This window comes from Orcinus orca, chromosome 1 (genome assembly GCF_937001465.1).
Source record: "Orcinus orca chromosome 1, mOrcOrc1.1, whole genome shotgun sequence".
In the NCBI taxonomy this organism is placed as follows: Eukaryota; Metazoa; Chordata; class Mammalia; order Artiodactyla; family Delphinidae; genus Orcinus; species Orcinus orca.
Window position 1 is genome coordinate 51,805,805 of NC_064559.1, and position 17,733 is coordinate 51,823,537.

The following is a 17,733-nucleotide window of genomic DNA, read 5'->3' on the forward strand; positions in this document are numbered from 1 at the left end:
ATGAAATAAAAGGCATGTTGATTGAAAATGAAGAAATAAAACGAATTCTTATGTGCAGATGGCATGATTTTGTATATAGAAAATACTACAAAACACACACACACAAAACTCTTAGAGCTAATAAATGAGCTCAGCAAGGTTGCAGGATACAATATCAATATACAAAAACCAGCTACATTTCTACACATTAGCAACAAATGATTGGAAAATGAAATTAAGAAAATTCCACTTACGACAGCAGCAAAAGGAACAAAATATTTAGAAATAAATTTAACAAAAAAAGTGTAAAACTTATCAACTTAAAACTATAAAACATTGTTGAAAGAAATCAAAGACCTAAATACAGGCATACCTCGTTTTATTGCACTTTGAAGATACTGCAGGATTTTTTGGTTTTTGTTTTTACAAATTGAAGGTTTGTAGCAACCGTGCACTGAGCAAGGCTATCGACACCATTTTTCAAACAGCATCTGCTCACTTCATGTCTCTGTCATATTTTGGTAATTCTCACAGTAGTTCAAACTTTTCATTAATATATTTGTTATGGTGATCTGTGATCAGTGATCTCTGATGTTACTATTGCAAAAAGATTACAACTTGAGGAAGACTCAGATGATGGTCAGCACTCTTTTAACAATAAAGTCTTTTTTAATTAAGGTATGTACACTGTCTTTTTTTAGACATAATGCACACTTAATAGTTTACAGTAGTAGCATAAACATAATTTTTATATGCACTGGGAGACCAAAAATTTCATGTGGACTCACTTTATCGTGATACTCATTTTATTGCGGTGGTCTCGAACCGAACCCACAATATCTCCGAGGTATGTCTGTAAATAGAAAGACATCCCATGTTCATGGGTTGAAAGACTTAATATTGTTAAGATAGTGTATTAGTTTCTTGCACCTGCTGTAACAAATTACCACGAACTTGGTGGATTAAAACAACCGAAATTCTCTCTCAGTTCTGGAGGCCAAGCTGAAATCAAGGTGTCACGGCAGGGCCCCACTCCCTTTGGAGGCTCTAGAATCCAGTCCTGGCTCTGCAGCTTGTGGTAGCTAGCAGCATTCCTTGGCTTTTGGCCATTGAACTTCAATCTTCAAAGCCAGCATCTACAAATCTCTCTCTGCTCCATCTTCAAATCACCTTCTCCTCTGTGTGTCATCAAATCTCCCTCTGCCTCCCACTTATAATATACAGGACTGCATTCAGGGCCCAGGAGGCTATTCAAGATAATCTCAAGATTCCCAACTTAATTATATCAAAGACCCCTCTGCCCCCTTTTCCTGCCAGATAAAGCAGCATTCACAGGTTCCAGGTTTTAGGACCTTTTGGGAGAGGGGGCGTTTTCCAGCCTACCACATATGGCAATACTCCCGAAACGGACGTGGATATCCACATGCCCAAGAAAGAAGTTGAACCCTTAACTTATACAATATAAAAAATAACTCGAAATGGATTATTGACCTAAATGTAAGACCCAAAACTCTAAAACTAGAAGAAAACATAGGAAAAAATCTTCATGACACTGGCCTTAGCAAAGATTCCTGGATATGATACCAGAAGCACAGGCAATAAACACAAAAATAGACAAATGGAATCATATCAAACTTAAAAACTTCTGTGCAAAGAACACAGTCAACAAAGTGAAAAAACAACCTATGGAACGGCAGAAAATATCTGCAAATCATATCTGATGAAGGGTTAATATTCAGAATATTATAATATTATAAAACTCCTACAACTCAACAACAAAAAAGCATATAACCCAACAAAACAAAATGGCCAAAGGATATGAATAGATATTTCTCCAAGGAAGATATACAAATGGCCAACAGGTATGTAAAAAAGTGCTCAACACCACTAATCATTAGGGAAACGCAAATCAAAACCACAGTGAGGTATCACCCTACACCCATTAGGATGGCTACTATTAAAAAGACAAACCAACCACCAACAACAAAAACAGAAAATAACAAGCACTGGTGAGGATGTGGTTAAATTGGAACCCTTGTGTGCCACTGGTGAAACTGTAAAATGGTGCAGCCGCAATCAAAAACATTATGTCAGTTCCTCAAAAAATTAAAAATAGAACTACCACAGAATCCAGCAATCCTACTTCTGGGTATAGATCCAGAAGAATGGAAAGCAGAGTCTTGAAGAGATATTTGAATACCTGTGTTCATAGCAGCAGCAGTATTCACAGTAGCCAAGAGCTGAAAGCCAAGGTACTCAGAAGTACGTGGGCCTCCAGCAGAGAAACAGTAAAACTGTGGGACTTCTCGGCCTCCATCTGAGCCAACCCTTCATAATAAATCTTTTTATATATCTATATATATATCCTATTGGTTCTGCTTCTCTGGAGAACTCTGACTAATACACATCCCAAATGAGAACTGTCACTCTAAGAGCTGTGTCTCAAACTTTAACCTGCATATGAATCCCCCAAGAACTTATTAAAATGAAATTTTTATTCAATTAAGTGTGAGGTGGGCCATTTCTAACAGGCCCCCAAGAGGTGCAGATGCCCCTGGGCCTGGCTGGTAGGCCACGATGACTGGCATGGCATGGTGTCCTTTAAGCCCTCACTACTCAAAGGTCACATTTTACCCATCTGCTTACTCCCCCAAAGTGAACCAATGTTAAAGTAAGTGGAGAAACACATGCAATTTTCAGATCAGCGTTAGTTACATTAAACCAAGGAGGAGGTCAGACTTCTTGTTTTAGGCTAAACAATTCAATTTTTATTATCTGCATTAAAACCTGGAATGATTAAAACTTAATGAACTGAGGCTATAAGGAGTACTGAAAACATGTGGAAATTAGAATAGTTTAAAAGCTTTTCTTTAAAAAATGGGACATAGTGAGAAAATCATACTGGTAACAGAAAGTTTCAATAAAAAGACAATGTGAATTAGCACCCAGTCCCTAAATCAAGGAAGGGGAAAGTTTCTACCCAATGTTGGCGTACCCTTTTGCACAAATTTCACATTTTATATCACACCGAAACTAGTCCATATGACAATATAAATATTTCATAAATAGCTAATTAAGAGTCCAACAATCAATAAACTACATTATGCAAACTTAAGCAGCAACATTTATATTCCTGGATCCAGCTGCTGTATATAATTTACAATTAAATTTAAGTAGGAAAAGCAAAAGCTCTTCTTTATGAAAGAAGTCTCAGGATGCCAAAGACAACCTGTCTCAGAAAGTTCCACACCTATTTGTTAACCAAACAAGCCTCAAATTTCAAATCCTCATTGAAATCAAACCTATACAAATGTCACCGCAAAAATAAATAGCCTGATTCAATAGATGACATCAGTTGAAGTTGTGTTTACAGGTCTATCAATCTTAAGCACAAACCTTGACCTTAACAAGTACTGTGTCATAGTCTTCTTTGTATTCATGTTAAGCAAACTTGGACATGAGGACTAACAAAACTCCCCCAAGATTTATAACCTAGTATTGAACTAACTAAGTTAGGTACCCTGCTAATGACTCTCATTAAGCTCATTACACCTATTAAAAGAGTAATTAGTAGCACTTATTTATAATAATCTAATTATGCTAACGGCAGGAGAGGGGTTCTCATTCACTTAACTTGGAGCTCCATGAGGGCAAACACATCTGTATCAATCACTGCTGTAGCCCCAACACCTAGCAGGACACCAATAATTATTGACAGGTTAGGTAGTTGAAGGAATGAATAAATGAATGAATGATGTCTAAAACATAGTAGATACCCCAAAAATGTTCAATGAGTTAATTTAAAAGGGCTTACTTTCTAGTTTCTTCGTTACCAGATATATAAAACTAAATTAAAGCATACATTGCAAACTCCACTTACATCAATAAAGCTCACCTCTATGAGAGGTGCAGCAATTTACACACCAGTGTCACCAGCAGTACCTAAAGCAGCTGTGACTGGCAACTAAACCAATGTGTTCCTTTCTATTCTTTCAATCAATTTATTTTTCTCCCCTGCACTTTACAGTGCCTACCAGCATATCCATTTATAAGAGAGCTAAAGAGATGGCAATCCTTGCTCTAGAACACTGAATTTGTTGCCTATTTCATCAATTCACCTCAGAAACAGTAAAAGCCTCACCGTTACTAGGTGTCTCTTGGCACTCCTCTGTACAGTCTCTCTGGCCTTCTTCCTTTTCCTCAGCATGTTTACTGGACTTCGACAGCCGTTTTCTTACAGACGTCTTCTCTTCGCCCAACATCGTGTTGTCTAGGAAAGAAGATATAAAAAGCTTTAAGTATCCGGCTTAGGCAAATTTCACAATATCACCATATTTTTAGGGGAGGCAACAAATGATATATTCTCTTCCTTTTGTTTTACTTTAATCACATTTAAGCATTTTCCGAGTACCAGATACTATAACAAATACGAAGAAATTGGTCTTTATAAAGTAATTGGCTGGTTTCAAAACACAGCCCCCATTCTTAAAGAAAATTTAGTTGAAGAAACAAGGCGTAAGTACATGAAAAATTAAGAATTAAATAAAAGTTAAGTACAAAGATGCCACAAGGTAGAGCACAATCAATAGTCAAGTCAATGGTAAAAACAATACATACCTGAAGTGCAGAGACAGAAGAGATCATTAAGAGGTGCAAAGGTTTCACAGAACAGAAGGTATGTGACCTGAGTCTTGAAGGACGAGAATGGAGCACTTTATGGGTGAGAAAGGATGAAAACAAGGTCCTTGTAAGCCCTGTTCAGGGGACCATGACTGATCAGACTACTTCACTAGAGGACAAGAAACAAGCTTTCGTCGAGTAATTACTAACTACCAGGACTCTGCTAGGTGCTTTAAGTTTTCTCATCTAATCTTCAAAACTCTGCAGAAAACTTGTTATTACTCCTGGTTCCTATATGAGGAAAAATAAGGTTCCAGGTAGTTACTGCCAATGCCTTCCACCCACACACCAGGAGCATACCAATGGCTGAACAAGCTGAGTTTGAACAAGCACATCATGGGAAACTGTGGGGCATCTTGGTAAGAGAATATTAGAAAGGACTTATTTAGGATTTGGATTTGACTACGTGATTTTGGGGGAGAGCCCAAAGAAGCGGGGGTTCACTCTGGCTTGAGTGCTGGCCGAAAGCGAGGACAATGTGATGATTGGGTATACCATCAAATCTCTGTAGGGAGGCAGACCAGAGGGAGCCTAAAGCTGTAATTGGTAAAGCATCAACAATCATTCCCAGTAACCTGGAGAGGGGAATGTTGGATATTTTGTGACTTGGGCAACATGCATGTCTTTACCTGTGTTAAGACATGATTATAACATGGTCTTCTGCTTGTCTTGACCCATCATATTCAAAGAATGGCTTTGTGTGATGCTGATGTTCAGTGAAACCGTTTGTGTTCAACAGAACACCCAGAAGGCCTAGCTCTCAAGATCCAGGCTAGGTCACAGCAACACCACGGCCTAGCTGACTGCACCAGGGCAGCTCCAGGACACCAAAGGCTGTTTGCTTCTTCTCATTACAGTAACTTGCCCAAGTCCACAAAGCTAATGGCAGGGTCATATTTGAACCTGGGTCAGATCCAAACTACAAACACCACCCACTATTTGGATTTTTTTTTTTTTTTTAAGTTGGTAACAGAAAAGTGGTGAGGGAAAAAGACTTGAAAAAAAGAACTGGGGTCAAACTGTAAAGGCCTAAAAATTAGGACTTTTTTTCAGTTAGGCAGTAGTGAGACATTTTAAAGCCCTGAAAAATATGATCAAAATCAAATTTTAGGCAGATCAATATTGGGACAGTACAAGGTTTACTCCAAAGCAGTGTTTTACTATGTAGAAGTTTTCAGCCGTCTGAAAGCAAAACACACTGAAGTACTCACTACATTACTTTTAAAATTCTAAGATTATGGTCTTTTTAAATGGTTATGTTTAAATGTCCTCTTCTGTAGGCAATGGAGTACATGGTAAGCTTGATTGTTTTCTTAAATATCACTGCTTGGCAAATTAAAAATCTGACAAATCTAGATCAGTTTCCTTCTATTTTTTTCCGAACTCAAATGAAACAGAATTATGGAAGAGTAAATGAATATATCAAGTAGAAATTTTAGGAGACCAATAAGATCCAGTTAAAAAGAGGAACCTAGGAAAGAGGTCAGGGCAACTGGTAAATTTTAAAATCATTTGTGTAACAGTGACAGAGGAAGCCAGAAGAACATCTAATTCTCCAACAGAAAAGATTAGAGAAGTGAGAACTGACAACTAAACTCTGAGGGATGCCCTCAAGTAAGACAAAAAGAAGTAGACATCAGGGACAAAAACAGAAAAATAAAAGATGCAAAAAGAGCAAAGATGTTTCAAAAAGGAGTTATACAGGAGTTAATAGTGTGGAATTAAAAATAGGGACTCTACTTCTGAGCGCTTATGTGCTTTACATGTATGATTATTTTAATCTCTACATAATCTTTAAAGTAGGTACTACTACTTTATTCCCCCAATATTGTCTTTGGTCACCATGTCTTCCCATGTCTTTCCTGTCTCTAGAAAGCTGTTTCTCCTCTGCCCTTTCTAGCTAATCTTACTCACCATTCAAAGTAACAGTCCCAGCAGCAGCAGTAACAACAACAGTTTTGACTTAATGAGCAGCTGTTTTGTCCCTACCAGGCACTGTGCTGCTAAATCCTTTAAATTTTCTTATTCAACCTTTACAATTTCAGAGGTAGGCATTAGCTCATTTTACAAGTGAGAAAAATATAGGTTAGGGAGGTGATTTAATTTGCTCCAAATCATATAATTCTCCAACTGCAGAACAGGGATTCAAAACCAGAACTACTGGATTCCACAGCCTACACTGTAATCGCCAGATGGCCTTGACTCACCTCATCTGCTAAGGTTTCTTTGACCACCATCTCTCATCTCACCTGTGGTCCAACTGCACCCAGTACATCCTGTCACACTAAGATACTCAGTGAGCAATACTATCTGCCTCTTACACTCAGCATAAGCTTCTTAAAGACAGGGACTAAATGGTATCTTCTCTTTGAATTCCCAAAATCTAGTGGGGCGTATCTGGAATATGATAGGTATGTATTAGTACAGAAAGTGATGTACCAGTTAATACCACAACCAATTATTCTGAGTAATAAGTTCTCTAAACTCAGAGGAAAATGTATGCTGGCAGAATGCCAATGAGCATCATCTTCACTGTTAACAGCTTTATACCTTCTACTCAACAATAAGACCTACAACAATCGTTCTTAATTGGGGGTGCGGGGGCCCCCTAGACTAAGGGTATGCAAAACCTACTTTGAATATTTCAGTAACTGAAATAAACAATTATACATTTATCACATAAAGCAAGCAATACAGGCTAACTAAAATAATGTTACTTTGCTTTTGGCTGAGACTGTATCAACTCAGTGAGAAATCAGTTCTCTCTTGCTGATCAGAAGGTGAAAAAAGGGCTTCCCTGGTGGCGCAGTGGTTGAGAGTCCGCCTGCCAATGCAGGGGACACGGGTTCATGCCCCGGTCCGGGAAGATCCCACATGCCGTGGAGCCGCTGGGCCCATGAGCCATGGCCACTGAGCCTGCGCGTCCGGAGCCTGTGCTCCGCAACGGGAGAGGCCACAACAGTGAGAGGCCCGCGTACCTCAAAAAAAAAAAAAAAAAGCTAAAGCACAGGTACTGAGTTTGCACAATTACACTGCCATAGATCCATCGACATTTTAGAAGTGAGCCAAAGAAGAAAACACTAACTCTTCATAAAAAGCTTTATGTCATAGTCTATGGTATTTGGCCTCAATTTCCTCCATTAGCAGGAAGAGAGAACCATAACACAGTGGCGAAAGCACAAGATTTGGTATCACAACACCAAGAGGTAAGTTAACATCTCTGCTCCATCATGTTGCATCCTCAGGTAAATCCTCCAACCTCTCAATCTGTTTCTTCATCTAGAAAGTTTAAAATACTACTGCACACACACACACACAAAGATAATACACACTAGAGTGCCAATATTCTATTAACAACCTAGCTTAAAAAATTAAGTGAATCTGATCCCTACATATCTATGCCCTGTACGCTAAATGACACAGTCATATCATCCCTCAAATTCTACTTGTGTTTGCTCTTAATATGTGCTAGATGAGGGTAAATAAAGTTCCATAATTATACACTTCCTCAAATGCAGCTCAAACACCACGTGGCTTCCAAGAAAGCATTAACAAATTTTGTTATTGTCACACATACAGATGTTAGGAAGGATAACTATTACTTACGCCTCACCTCAATTTTAACCAAATCCTCGTATCATGTAAATCATAAGATTATGAGATGGTGTCTGAATTGAGCTCCTCCTGCCATGCATGTCAGTAACAGTACATGGCTGTTGTGGCAGAAAATGGAGGGAAATTACAGTAATGCTCAGTTCAACTGTTCCTTCTCTACACAAATGGATCACTTTGGCCTCTGTGTGGAGAGCAGACCACAAGGAGGGCAAGAGTGTAAAAAAGGGACACCCTGGCAGTCATCCAGGTGAGATGAAGGAGAGCTGAACGTTCTGACCACTCATTCAGGACTGTGAATCCACCCCCTTACCAATCTAGACACTAGCTAGCCAGACTATTTTAGCTGTTGCAAAGTCAAAAATTCAAACTGTAATTAATTCTAAGTGGTTTCTAGGTGCTGACATGGATCACTGCCCTTATATGTGAGGTGTACCATAGTTTTTTCTTGCCCTCCTATTAACACAGGAGCGGAGTTATCCTCCTCGTTTCCTCTTACTTCCAGGTCGCCGTTCCTCGTTCCCTTCCTTAAATACCTCAGCCGGATTATTACACCTGATACTTCTCTTTGTTGTATGTTCTGTCTTCTTGATCACTCCCCTCCTTTACTGAGGATGTGAACACCTCACTCACTCCCCTTTCTCCCTTCCACCAATTCTTCCACACTTCTTTCACTTCAACATTTATGTACTAGATCCAAGCTCCTGCCCTCCAAGCTCCTTGACTTCTTCCTTTCTCCAAAAAGCTGTTCTTATGTCCCAGTCACATCTTCCCCTAGAACTTACTGTTACCAACAACTGCACCATGTCCATAATTTTCATTTCTAGCGTCTAACGCTCTGATCACCACCAGTTAACTTACTGTGATACCCTCCTTTCCTCAGCAGGTCCAGACCTCCCTGAGCTCCAGACTCCTATTCAAAGGCCCACTGGACACCTTCATGTAGGTAGATGTCTTACAGGCATCTCAAACTTTAACATGACCAAAACTGAACTACTGATGTTCCCTCCAATTCCATTCTTCTGTCTTTCCTAATTCCGTTAATGGAACTAGCAGTCAGTCTTTCCCCAGATTAAAAACAAAAAACCCAAAGTTATCCTTGATTCTTTACTTTCCCTTAATGAATCCAACAGCAAGTCCATTTTACTCTGTCTTCAAAATATAAATCACATTCTAAACTTTTCACCACATCCATCACCTTCACCACAGTCTAAGCCACCGCTACCTCTCACTGTAGTAGCCTAACTGGTCTCTCCTCATCTTCTCCCTTCTGGTCACACAGGGCCCAGAGTACCCTTTTTTTTTTTTTTTTTTTTTTTGCGGTACGCAGGCCTCTCACTGTTGTGGTCTCTCCCATTGCGGAGCACGGGCTCCGTACGCGCAGGCTCAGCGGCCATGGCTCACGGGCCCAGCCGCTCCGCGGCATGTGGGATCCCCCCGGACTGGGGCACGAACCCGCGTCCCCTGCATCGGCAGGCGGACTCTCAACCACTGCGCCACCAGGGCAGCCCCAGAGTACCCTTTTAAAAGGTAAATCTGAGCAGGTCATTCCCCTGGCTCAAAATCCTTCAGGCACTGAATTCTGTTCCAAGCCCTCACCATTGTCTAGTAACTCCTCCATGATCTGCCATTCACCTCCCACTTCCGACTACAATTCTCATTGCGCATTCTCATTACTTTGGCCTTCTGCCGTTTCTTGGTCAAGCCACGTTCACTCCCACTTAAAGGTGTCCGCTATTTCCTCTATCTGGATTATCTCCCCCAGACACCCTCCCTCAAGGATTTCCCCCTCACTTCATTCAAGTTCTCAAATGTCCCCTCCCCAGGGACTCCCCTATCTACCCCAACTAAAATAAACACTCTCACACCCTGTTAGTCTTATCCCTTACCCTGCTTTATTTTTCTTCAGTGCACTTATTTCCCAATACATTATAGTTTTAATTGTCTACCCCACAAGACTAATCCCCATGAAAAGCAGAATTTTGACTTGTTCACCATTTTATCCAACTATCTAGAACTTTGCCTGGAAGAGTCTGTACTTAATACATGCATGAATGGTTATCAAGCATTTTCATACACAGTAAGGAAATAAAACAACTTCCCTTCACATGTTCATGCAACAATCATCAAGAGGATAGTATGAGAGTTGGAACTCATGTTCATTTCTTACTTTACCTGTTAACACTAAAAGATAAACATAGACCCCAGTTTGGGGTTTAAGTTGTATGGATGTACATAAAAATGATCCGCTCTAGAGCTTAAGACTTTTCATCAGCATCTGCCATTCTGGACCCAATTATAAACTCACGCTGTCTAACAGACTTTGAAAAACAGTTTGCTAACAAATGCCATGACTTTTACTTCCCTGGAAAATCTCTCAAACTTGAGAGGTTTTTCTCCTGAAACAATTCAAATAATTAGAACAAACATTATTAGAATTGCTGGTAAGTTCCTTTTAATGTGTACTTACCACTGGCTACAATTTCTGATAAGATCTTTGTATACATTACCTCCTTTAAACTTAACAATAACCCTGTGAGGTAGGTAATCCTGTCCCCAATTCACACAGAAAAAAGTAGTGACAACCAGAAGCATAATTATAGACAACCGTAAAGAAAGAAAACTTTAAAAGTAGGAATCAACTTTAAAAAAGAGAAAGCAACCATAGGTCTTTTCACGTAGGGTTAAAGGGCTTATGTTTCTTATGAGTCCCCCAACACATTATTGTATCAAAGCAGACCTGCAGGGACTTCCTTGGTGGTCCAGTGGTTAAGAATCTGACCCCCAATGCAGGGGACATGGGTTCGATCCATGGTTGGGGAACTAAGATTCCACATGCTGTACGGCAACTAAACCCACGCCTCCACAACTAGAGAGCCCATGCGCTCTGGAGCCCATGGGCCACAACTAAAGATAAGCCCGAGCACGGCAATGAAAGAGCCCCCATGCTGCAACTAAGACCCGACGCAGCCAAAAAGAAAAAAAAAAAAAAAAAAAAAAAGCAGACCTGCTGAATTCATGCTGTTTTTTTTGTTTTTCGGTTTTCGGTTTTTTGGGCCGTGCCACGTGGCTTGCAGGATCTTAGTTCCCCTACCAGGGACTGAACCTGGGCCAAGCAGTGAAAGCCTGGAATCCTAACCACTAGACTACCATGGAACTCCCCTGAAGTTCATGCTTTAATGACCCTGGCACATCTTGTAAAACGCTACGGTACTTTAAACATAGAAGGCAAGGACAAAAATTTTAATTTGCCTTGAAAAACAATTTTTTTAAGTTTTGACACTTAAAAGGTACGTGTCAATTATCTGAAAATCCATGTATTTTAAGCACCTCTTTCTACAATGATGTTAGATGTATTGTAAATAATACAGAGGTCTACCCCATTAACTGTTCTCACACACTTACGCACACACGGTGTCAAGAGAAGGCACAACCAACCACTTAGAGAAGTTGCATAAGTCCTCATGGAGGTGACATTAGAGCCAGAGTTCAAAGAAGACATAGAGGTTTGCCAGGCATCAAAACAGAACCAGATGAAGAGCACTCTGAAAACATGAACATGTACAGACCTTGGTGACAGAGCCATTATTTCAAACATTTTATTGACATCTACTACATGCCAGGCCCTGGGATACAAAGATGATTAAACAGTCTAAGCCCTCAAGGAATGAAAAACTACTAAGAGAAAGATATAAAAACATAATTATAGGAGTATTACAGAACAGTAATTTAGATGTATGTACATGAAGGGAATACAGGCCTGATGCCCAATAGAGCTTAGGGGCAATTAGGAAAGGTTTCGAGAAGTAGGTAAAATCTAGGTTAAATCTTAAAGGAAGAGAAGGAAAAGGCTGGAGCACAGGGTAAATGGAAGGGCAAGGACAAAAGGTCAAGGGTCCTTAGGGGCAATTCTAAGGAGTTTGGAACTTAACACACAAAACAAGGAGCTGATAGAGGCTTTTAAACAGAGGGTGACTTATATCTGTCTGACTTGATATTTGTCTTTTAGTAAGAACTCAGGCAGCAATGTGGAGGATGTGCTATTGGCAGTGATGGGGCCCAGGGCGGGCTGCCCCAAAATATGCCTCAGTGGCATACTGACTATTTTGAAGAAAGAGCGGTTGCAAGGGGGAGACTGTGACCCTCCTCTCTGTCTCCCTGAAAACAGGAAATAAATCTCCCACATAAAAGGTGCCCTTCCTGTAATGGAAGGTAGAAAGACACCCTTATCACCAGAGATGGGGAGTTCAGGGCCCAGAGACCTGTATAAGGAAACACCTGCCACTTCTTTGCTAATTTACTAACCAAGCCCAAACTTTGCTTAAGTTCCTTACTAATTAAGCACCCAAACCTAAGCTTCTTTGTCCTGTCAATTCCTCTCTAATTTATTGTTGGTCTAAAACATATAAAAGCTGCCTACTTTGGCCACTTCTTAGGTCTTGTTTCTATGAGACCTCCACGCACACGAATCAAAGATTCTTTTTTCTCCTGTTAATCTACCTCCTGTCAAGAATTCAAGAGGGGTTAAATCAACTATACTCCAGTATAAAATAAAATTGTTTTTAAAAAGGTTAATTTTATGATATGTATATTTTATCAGAATAAAAAAGCAAATACTGGGGGGGAAAAAAGAGAACTCAAGAGGGGTAAAGGGGGAAATTTTGCCCTCCTGGATAACAGGGAGAACAATGAGCTCTCGCAATTGATAAGGGCCTAAAGTAACGCTCAAATGACATGTATTTCTTAAATGGACAAATGATTTCATGAAGAAGAGATAAGAGAGATCGGATAAATTTACAAACATTAAGCTGAGGCATCTATGAGATATCCAGGTGCCTACATCCAGAAGGCAGTTGGAAATACAGATCCCAAGTGAGTTTCCTAACTAAGCCTACGGGTGTGCCATTAAGCTAAGTAACTACAGGAGAAGAGAAATGAGTAGATAAGTTCGATATGATATACCGGTGAGTCAGCCAAGTGATTATCGCCAACAGGCAAATGAATATACAAATCTGGACTAAAGAGAGAGATGTGGGATTCATTGGTGTATAGGCAGCAGCTAAGGCCAAGCACAGGAAGGAAGTCTCAGGGAGAGGCCATAAGTCAAGAAAAGAGATTACTTAGGAAATAACAAAGCTAACATTTGCCTAGTACTTACTTTGGCTCATTTAATCCTCACAACAATCTATGTGGCAGATACTATTAACCCTTTTTTCTTTTGGCCATGCCACATGGCTTGAGGGATCTTAGTTCCCTGACCAGGGATTGAACCCAGGCCACAGCAGTGAAAGAGTCCTAACCACTGAACCGCCAGGGAATTCCCACTATTATCTCATTTTAGAAGTGGTTAACATTTTCCAATATTACAAGGCAATTAAAGAACTGTAAAAAAAAAAAAAAACAAGGCCTAGGAAAGATTAGAGGAGAACCAGGAGCAAGCAATGTTCCAAATCAAGTTAGAAGATACAAGAGGTAACCTACGGTCAATACCATGGAAAATTCAGGTAGGACCAAAAAAATACAGGAAGAAAAAAAAAAGAGCATGGGGCACTGAATATTTCACAATCTGGGGACATTAGTAGCTACAATTTACATGCATAATTAGTTTCAGGAAGAAGGAAGTTTCAGGAAGAGAGAGAAAGAAACATATTGAATTGGGTTGCAAAATGAGTTGAGGAAGTGAAAATCATGATCATAAGACTAGTCTCACAAGAGGTGCAGCAATAAAGGAAATAGGCACTCATGTTTATCATGTCAGTAACATTTAAAGTGCTGGGTGCCAGGGTCAGTGCATCACATACCTCACTTAAAATTTCCATTTTAAAAGGTTCAAAAGATTCGGAAACACTACTAAACTCAGTCACATGACAGTAAGTGGCAGCAGAAACATTTACACCCAAAGTGGCATAAAGTTGACTAGCTATTTTAAAAATACAACACACTGAACAATTATTTCTTAAGAATCCAACCAGTTCACTGGTTTTGGAATGTTCAGTGTGGTAGTATCTAACTTGCCTTAAGAAAGCGAAACAAAAAGAATTGGATTGAACCACTAAAATGAATCACGTTGGAAAGAAGTGTTCACGTTAGCCTGCCTGCAGTGTTCCTTATTAATAAAGCTTTCAAAAGCACATTTAAATCTATTTTAAAAAAAAAGAAACATTGAACAGGAACACCTACTCTAGGTGAAGACTTTGTTACATCACTCCCAGGTTCCGTAGGGGTAAAGAGAAACACTTTACAGATACAATTCAAAACAAAAGAATTCAAAACAGATACAATTCAAATTCAAAAGAAGAAAGGTTCCCTTTCTTCTTTCCAAATAAAGGTTTGCCCTAGTACAACCCTATATTTACATATCAAAGAACTGGCTTATCAATTAGCAAAACTAAAGAACACAAATTCTCATTTACACCTGTATGGTCACTATAATCATTTATCCTATGTGATAAATTCCATAAATAAATTTTGTTAACTGGCCTTTGTTAAAAACTTTTTCCTTTTCCTTCCCAAAGGAAACAGGTAATCTCTAGTTAATATTTTTCATTCAAAAGTTCCCTCCTTGAGACTTCCCTGGTGGTGCAGTGGTTAAGAATCCGCCTGCCAATGCAGGAGACACAGGTTCGATCCCTGGTTCGGGAAGATCCCACATGCCGAGGAGCAACTAAGCCCGTGCGCCACAACTACTGAGCCTGCGTGCCACAACTACTGAAGCTCGCGTGCGTAAACCCCATGCTCCGCAACGAGAAGCCACCGCAATGAGAAGCCCGCGCACCGCAACGAAGAGTAGCCCCCGCTCGACGCAACTAGGGAAAGCCCACGCACAGCAACGAAGAGCCAATGCAGCCAAAAATAAAATAAATAAAAGCAATCATTAAAAAAAAAAAAAGAAGTTCCCTCCTCTGTCCTCCAACTCATTCATTCTCATTGCGCCAGGTGCTGGGCCAGCCTGCGAACTAAGACCTAAATAAGATGGACTAGCCCAGCCTTCATGAAATTTACATGCTAGTAGAAGAAACAAAGCATCTAAGTAACTAACGCAGCTCATTACAATTGATGATTAACTGCAGCTAAGAAAAATAGAGCGCTAGGAGGGTTTAACCCCCCACAGGATGGATTTCCTGAAAAAGTGATATTAGGGCTGATATTAGAGGAAATGAGCCAATTAGAGGTGAAGGAAACCCCTAAAGACCAGGAGATAGTAAAGAGAAAGAGGCTTTCTTAGAAGAACAAAAATAAAACCGGTGTGGCTGGAGCCCAGATAGCTCAAACTGAACTGGAGATAAGAGTGGCAGCAGTGTTTTGATCTTTATCCTAAGAATGTGAAATCTTGAGAGTTAGCAGCACATGATGCAATGAGACACGTGCATTTTTAAAGGAATAGTCTTGAATGCATCAGAGCTCCTTTCAAAATCCATCCTTATGCCTAAACAACACACAACTTCCCTAACATCAATACCGCCCAACTTAAAGCAAGGGGAAAAAAAGAAGAATGCTTCGAGTTGAATTCTACTCGAATTCAAGGGACTCTGGAAAAAAATTAGTTTAAACAGCACCCACCTGAGAGCTTATAGGTGTTTCTCGCTTACAAATAACTTCTAAACATACATATCATTTAAACTGCATGGCTATTAACATTTAAGAATGACAGAAACTTAATCACATCCTAATACTTCAAAATAAAATGAGTTGATTAAAGGTTTTGGTATCCAGATTTCGATGTCTTGAAGTACCACCTATCCCTTCACACTTTTTTCCCCTAAAATCAGTCAGAAGCTGACACTCTGAGTGCGTTTTTGGTTTCGCTTTTTAAGGAATAAAATGTATTCTAATTCATAACTTTCTTTACTACTGGCTTGAGAGATATCACAGGATTTGGGGGGACACCAAACAAACCTCCAAGGTTTAAAAGGCTGCCAGCCATACCGGCGCCCGAAGGTAACTTTCCCGCCCGCCCCATCCCCCAAACTGCCCAGGACTCGCGGAGCCTCCCCCTCCCCTCAGCCCAGGACAAGGCCAGGCCCCCGGGCCAGAGTTGCAGCCGCCACTTCTCTCCCCTTCTTCTCCGGCAGAGGCGGGTGGACCCTGGCAGGAAGTGAGGAGGGGACTGGGGAGCATGGGCATTACCTGGGGCCGGAGCCTGGCAGCGGGGACCTCAGCAAGGAAGGCAAAGCCGAGAAGCCGTCACAGCGCGGCTGGCAAGAAGGTCGGCTCCTAGCCGCTCGCTTCCCGGCTGCCCCAGGCCGCCAACGCCACCAGCCCAACAGCAAACGAATATAACGCGCCCAACTCCCCAGCCCCTCCGCCCCCAGCCTCGCAGCCCGCTACGCAGCGTCATGCGCACGGCCAGCGCCGGCTGAGGCTTTCATTGGTGCTCCTGCCCGCCGTCAGGCTCCGCCCACCGCCCACGGCCGCCCCGCCCCTCCCCAAGTGCGCGGGGTTCCCAGGGCTAGAGACCCACGCTGGCCTTGGCCCACTAAGCGGGAAGCTTTGCGCGAGTAGTCCTTGATTCCCGCGACAGTAGCTTGCTTTCCATTTCTACCCCAGCGATTCAATGTTCTGCAGAAATGGGACCGAGGCAACTTGCTGCCTGTCCGAAAAGGAGCCCTGCATGGTAGCGCAGAACTGACGAGTCTAGTGCCTCTTCCAGAGACTCGCAGAATCCGCCTATAGAACTGTGGAATATTGCAGTTTGAACTGACCCCCTAGGACAACTAGAAGCGCTAGCCAGAAGCGTTTGTCATGGGATGCTTTAATGCTTCGAAAATTGTTCTCAACTGTGTCCTTCAGCGAACTAGATAAAGAGACAGTAAGGTAAGTGAAATACCGGGGCAATGAAGTAATTTAAAAGGGGACTTCACAATTAAAGAGAAAATAATGATGCAGAGAGATTAGGACATTAGATACAATTAGATTGTATCTGTTTAGATCGCTTAGATTTTATGAAGGCCAATACGTAGGTAAAGGTAGGTGAAAAGGGAATGATGTGGGCAACAGCCTGCAAACCAGTACGAGCTAACCTAGCCTGTCTAGTCAATCCAACCCTACACTATCAGGTTGAGATGGCCACCCATGACCCGGTCAGGCTGCCCTGAACAAATGGATCAAGGTTACCTAAACTGACTACTCTCGGTGGACCTTTTAACAAAGAGATTTGTATAAGTTCCCCTGGCCGCCCAGAGCACCCAGCATTGTTCACCCCGAAGCAGAACCTGGCTTCAGCGTTCAGTCAATTCAGGACTGGCAGTCATTGGCAGGCACACCCAGTTTACCTCTTCTACAGTTGTGATTGCTAATTCTGCCACCTGGATGACAATAGGATCTGATACATCACCTCTCCCCTCCTACCAGTTTAAGAGCAGTAGGAACACAGGGACTCCTTTCTTTAAGACTGCTCACCACTATATACACATACTAAAAAGGCTCGTTTTTTTCCCTTGTTTCGTTTATTCATTCAAAAAA

General features: G+C 41.1%; 1 protein-coding gene across 6 annotated transcripts in view; it reads right to left on the minus strand.

Annotated features, from left to right (window-relative positions):
* SOAT1 (sterol O-acyltransferase 1) overlaps window positions 1-16,593 on the minus strand; it is a 57,475-nt gene extending 40,882 nt beyond the window's left edge. Inside the window, exons 1-4 of one of the 6 annotated variants that reach the window (XM_033428179.2) lie at window positions 16,399-16,593; window positions 4,597-4,691; window positions 4,121-4,249; window positions 3,613-3,669 (exon numbers count right to left, since the gene is read on the minus strand). In XM_033428179.2, coding sequence (XP_033284070.1) covers window positions 3,613-3,669; window positions 4,121-4,241 — 178 coding nt within the window. In that variant the 5' untranslated portion in view covers window positions 4,242-4,249; window positions 4,597-4,691; window positions 16,399-16,593. Of the gene's footprint in view, window positions 1-3,612; window positions 3,670-4,120; window positions 4,250-4,596; window positions 4,769-16,398 lie in introns of those variants that run through there. The other 5 variants (XM_049700941.1, XM_033428176.2, XM_033428177.2 and 2 more) reach the window with 5 other exon arrangements.
* Between the last annotated feature and the right edge of the window lie 1,140 nt (window positions 16,594-17,733).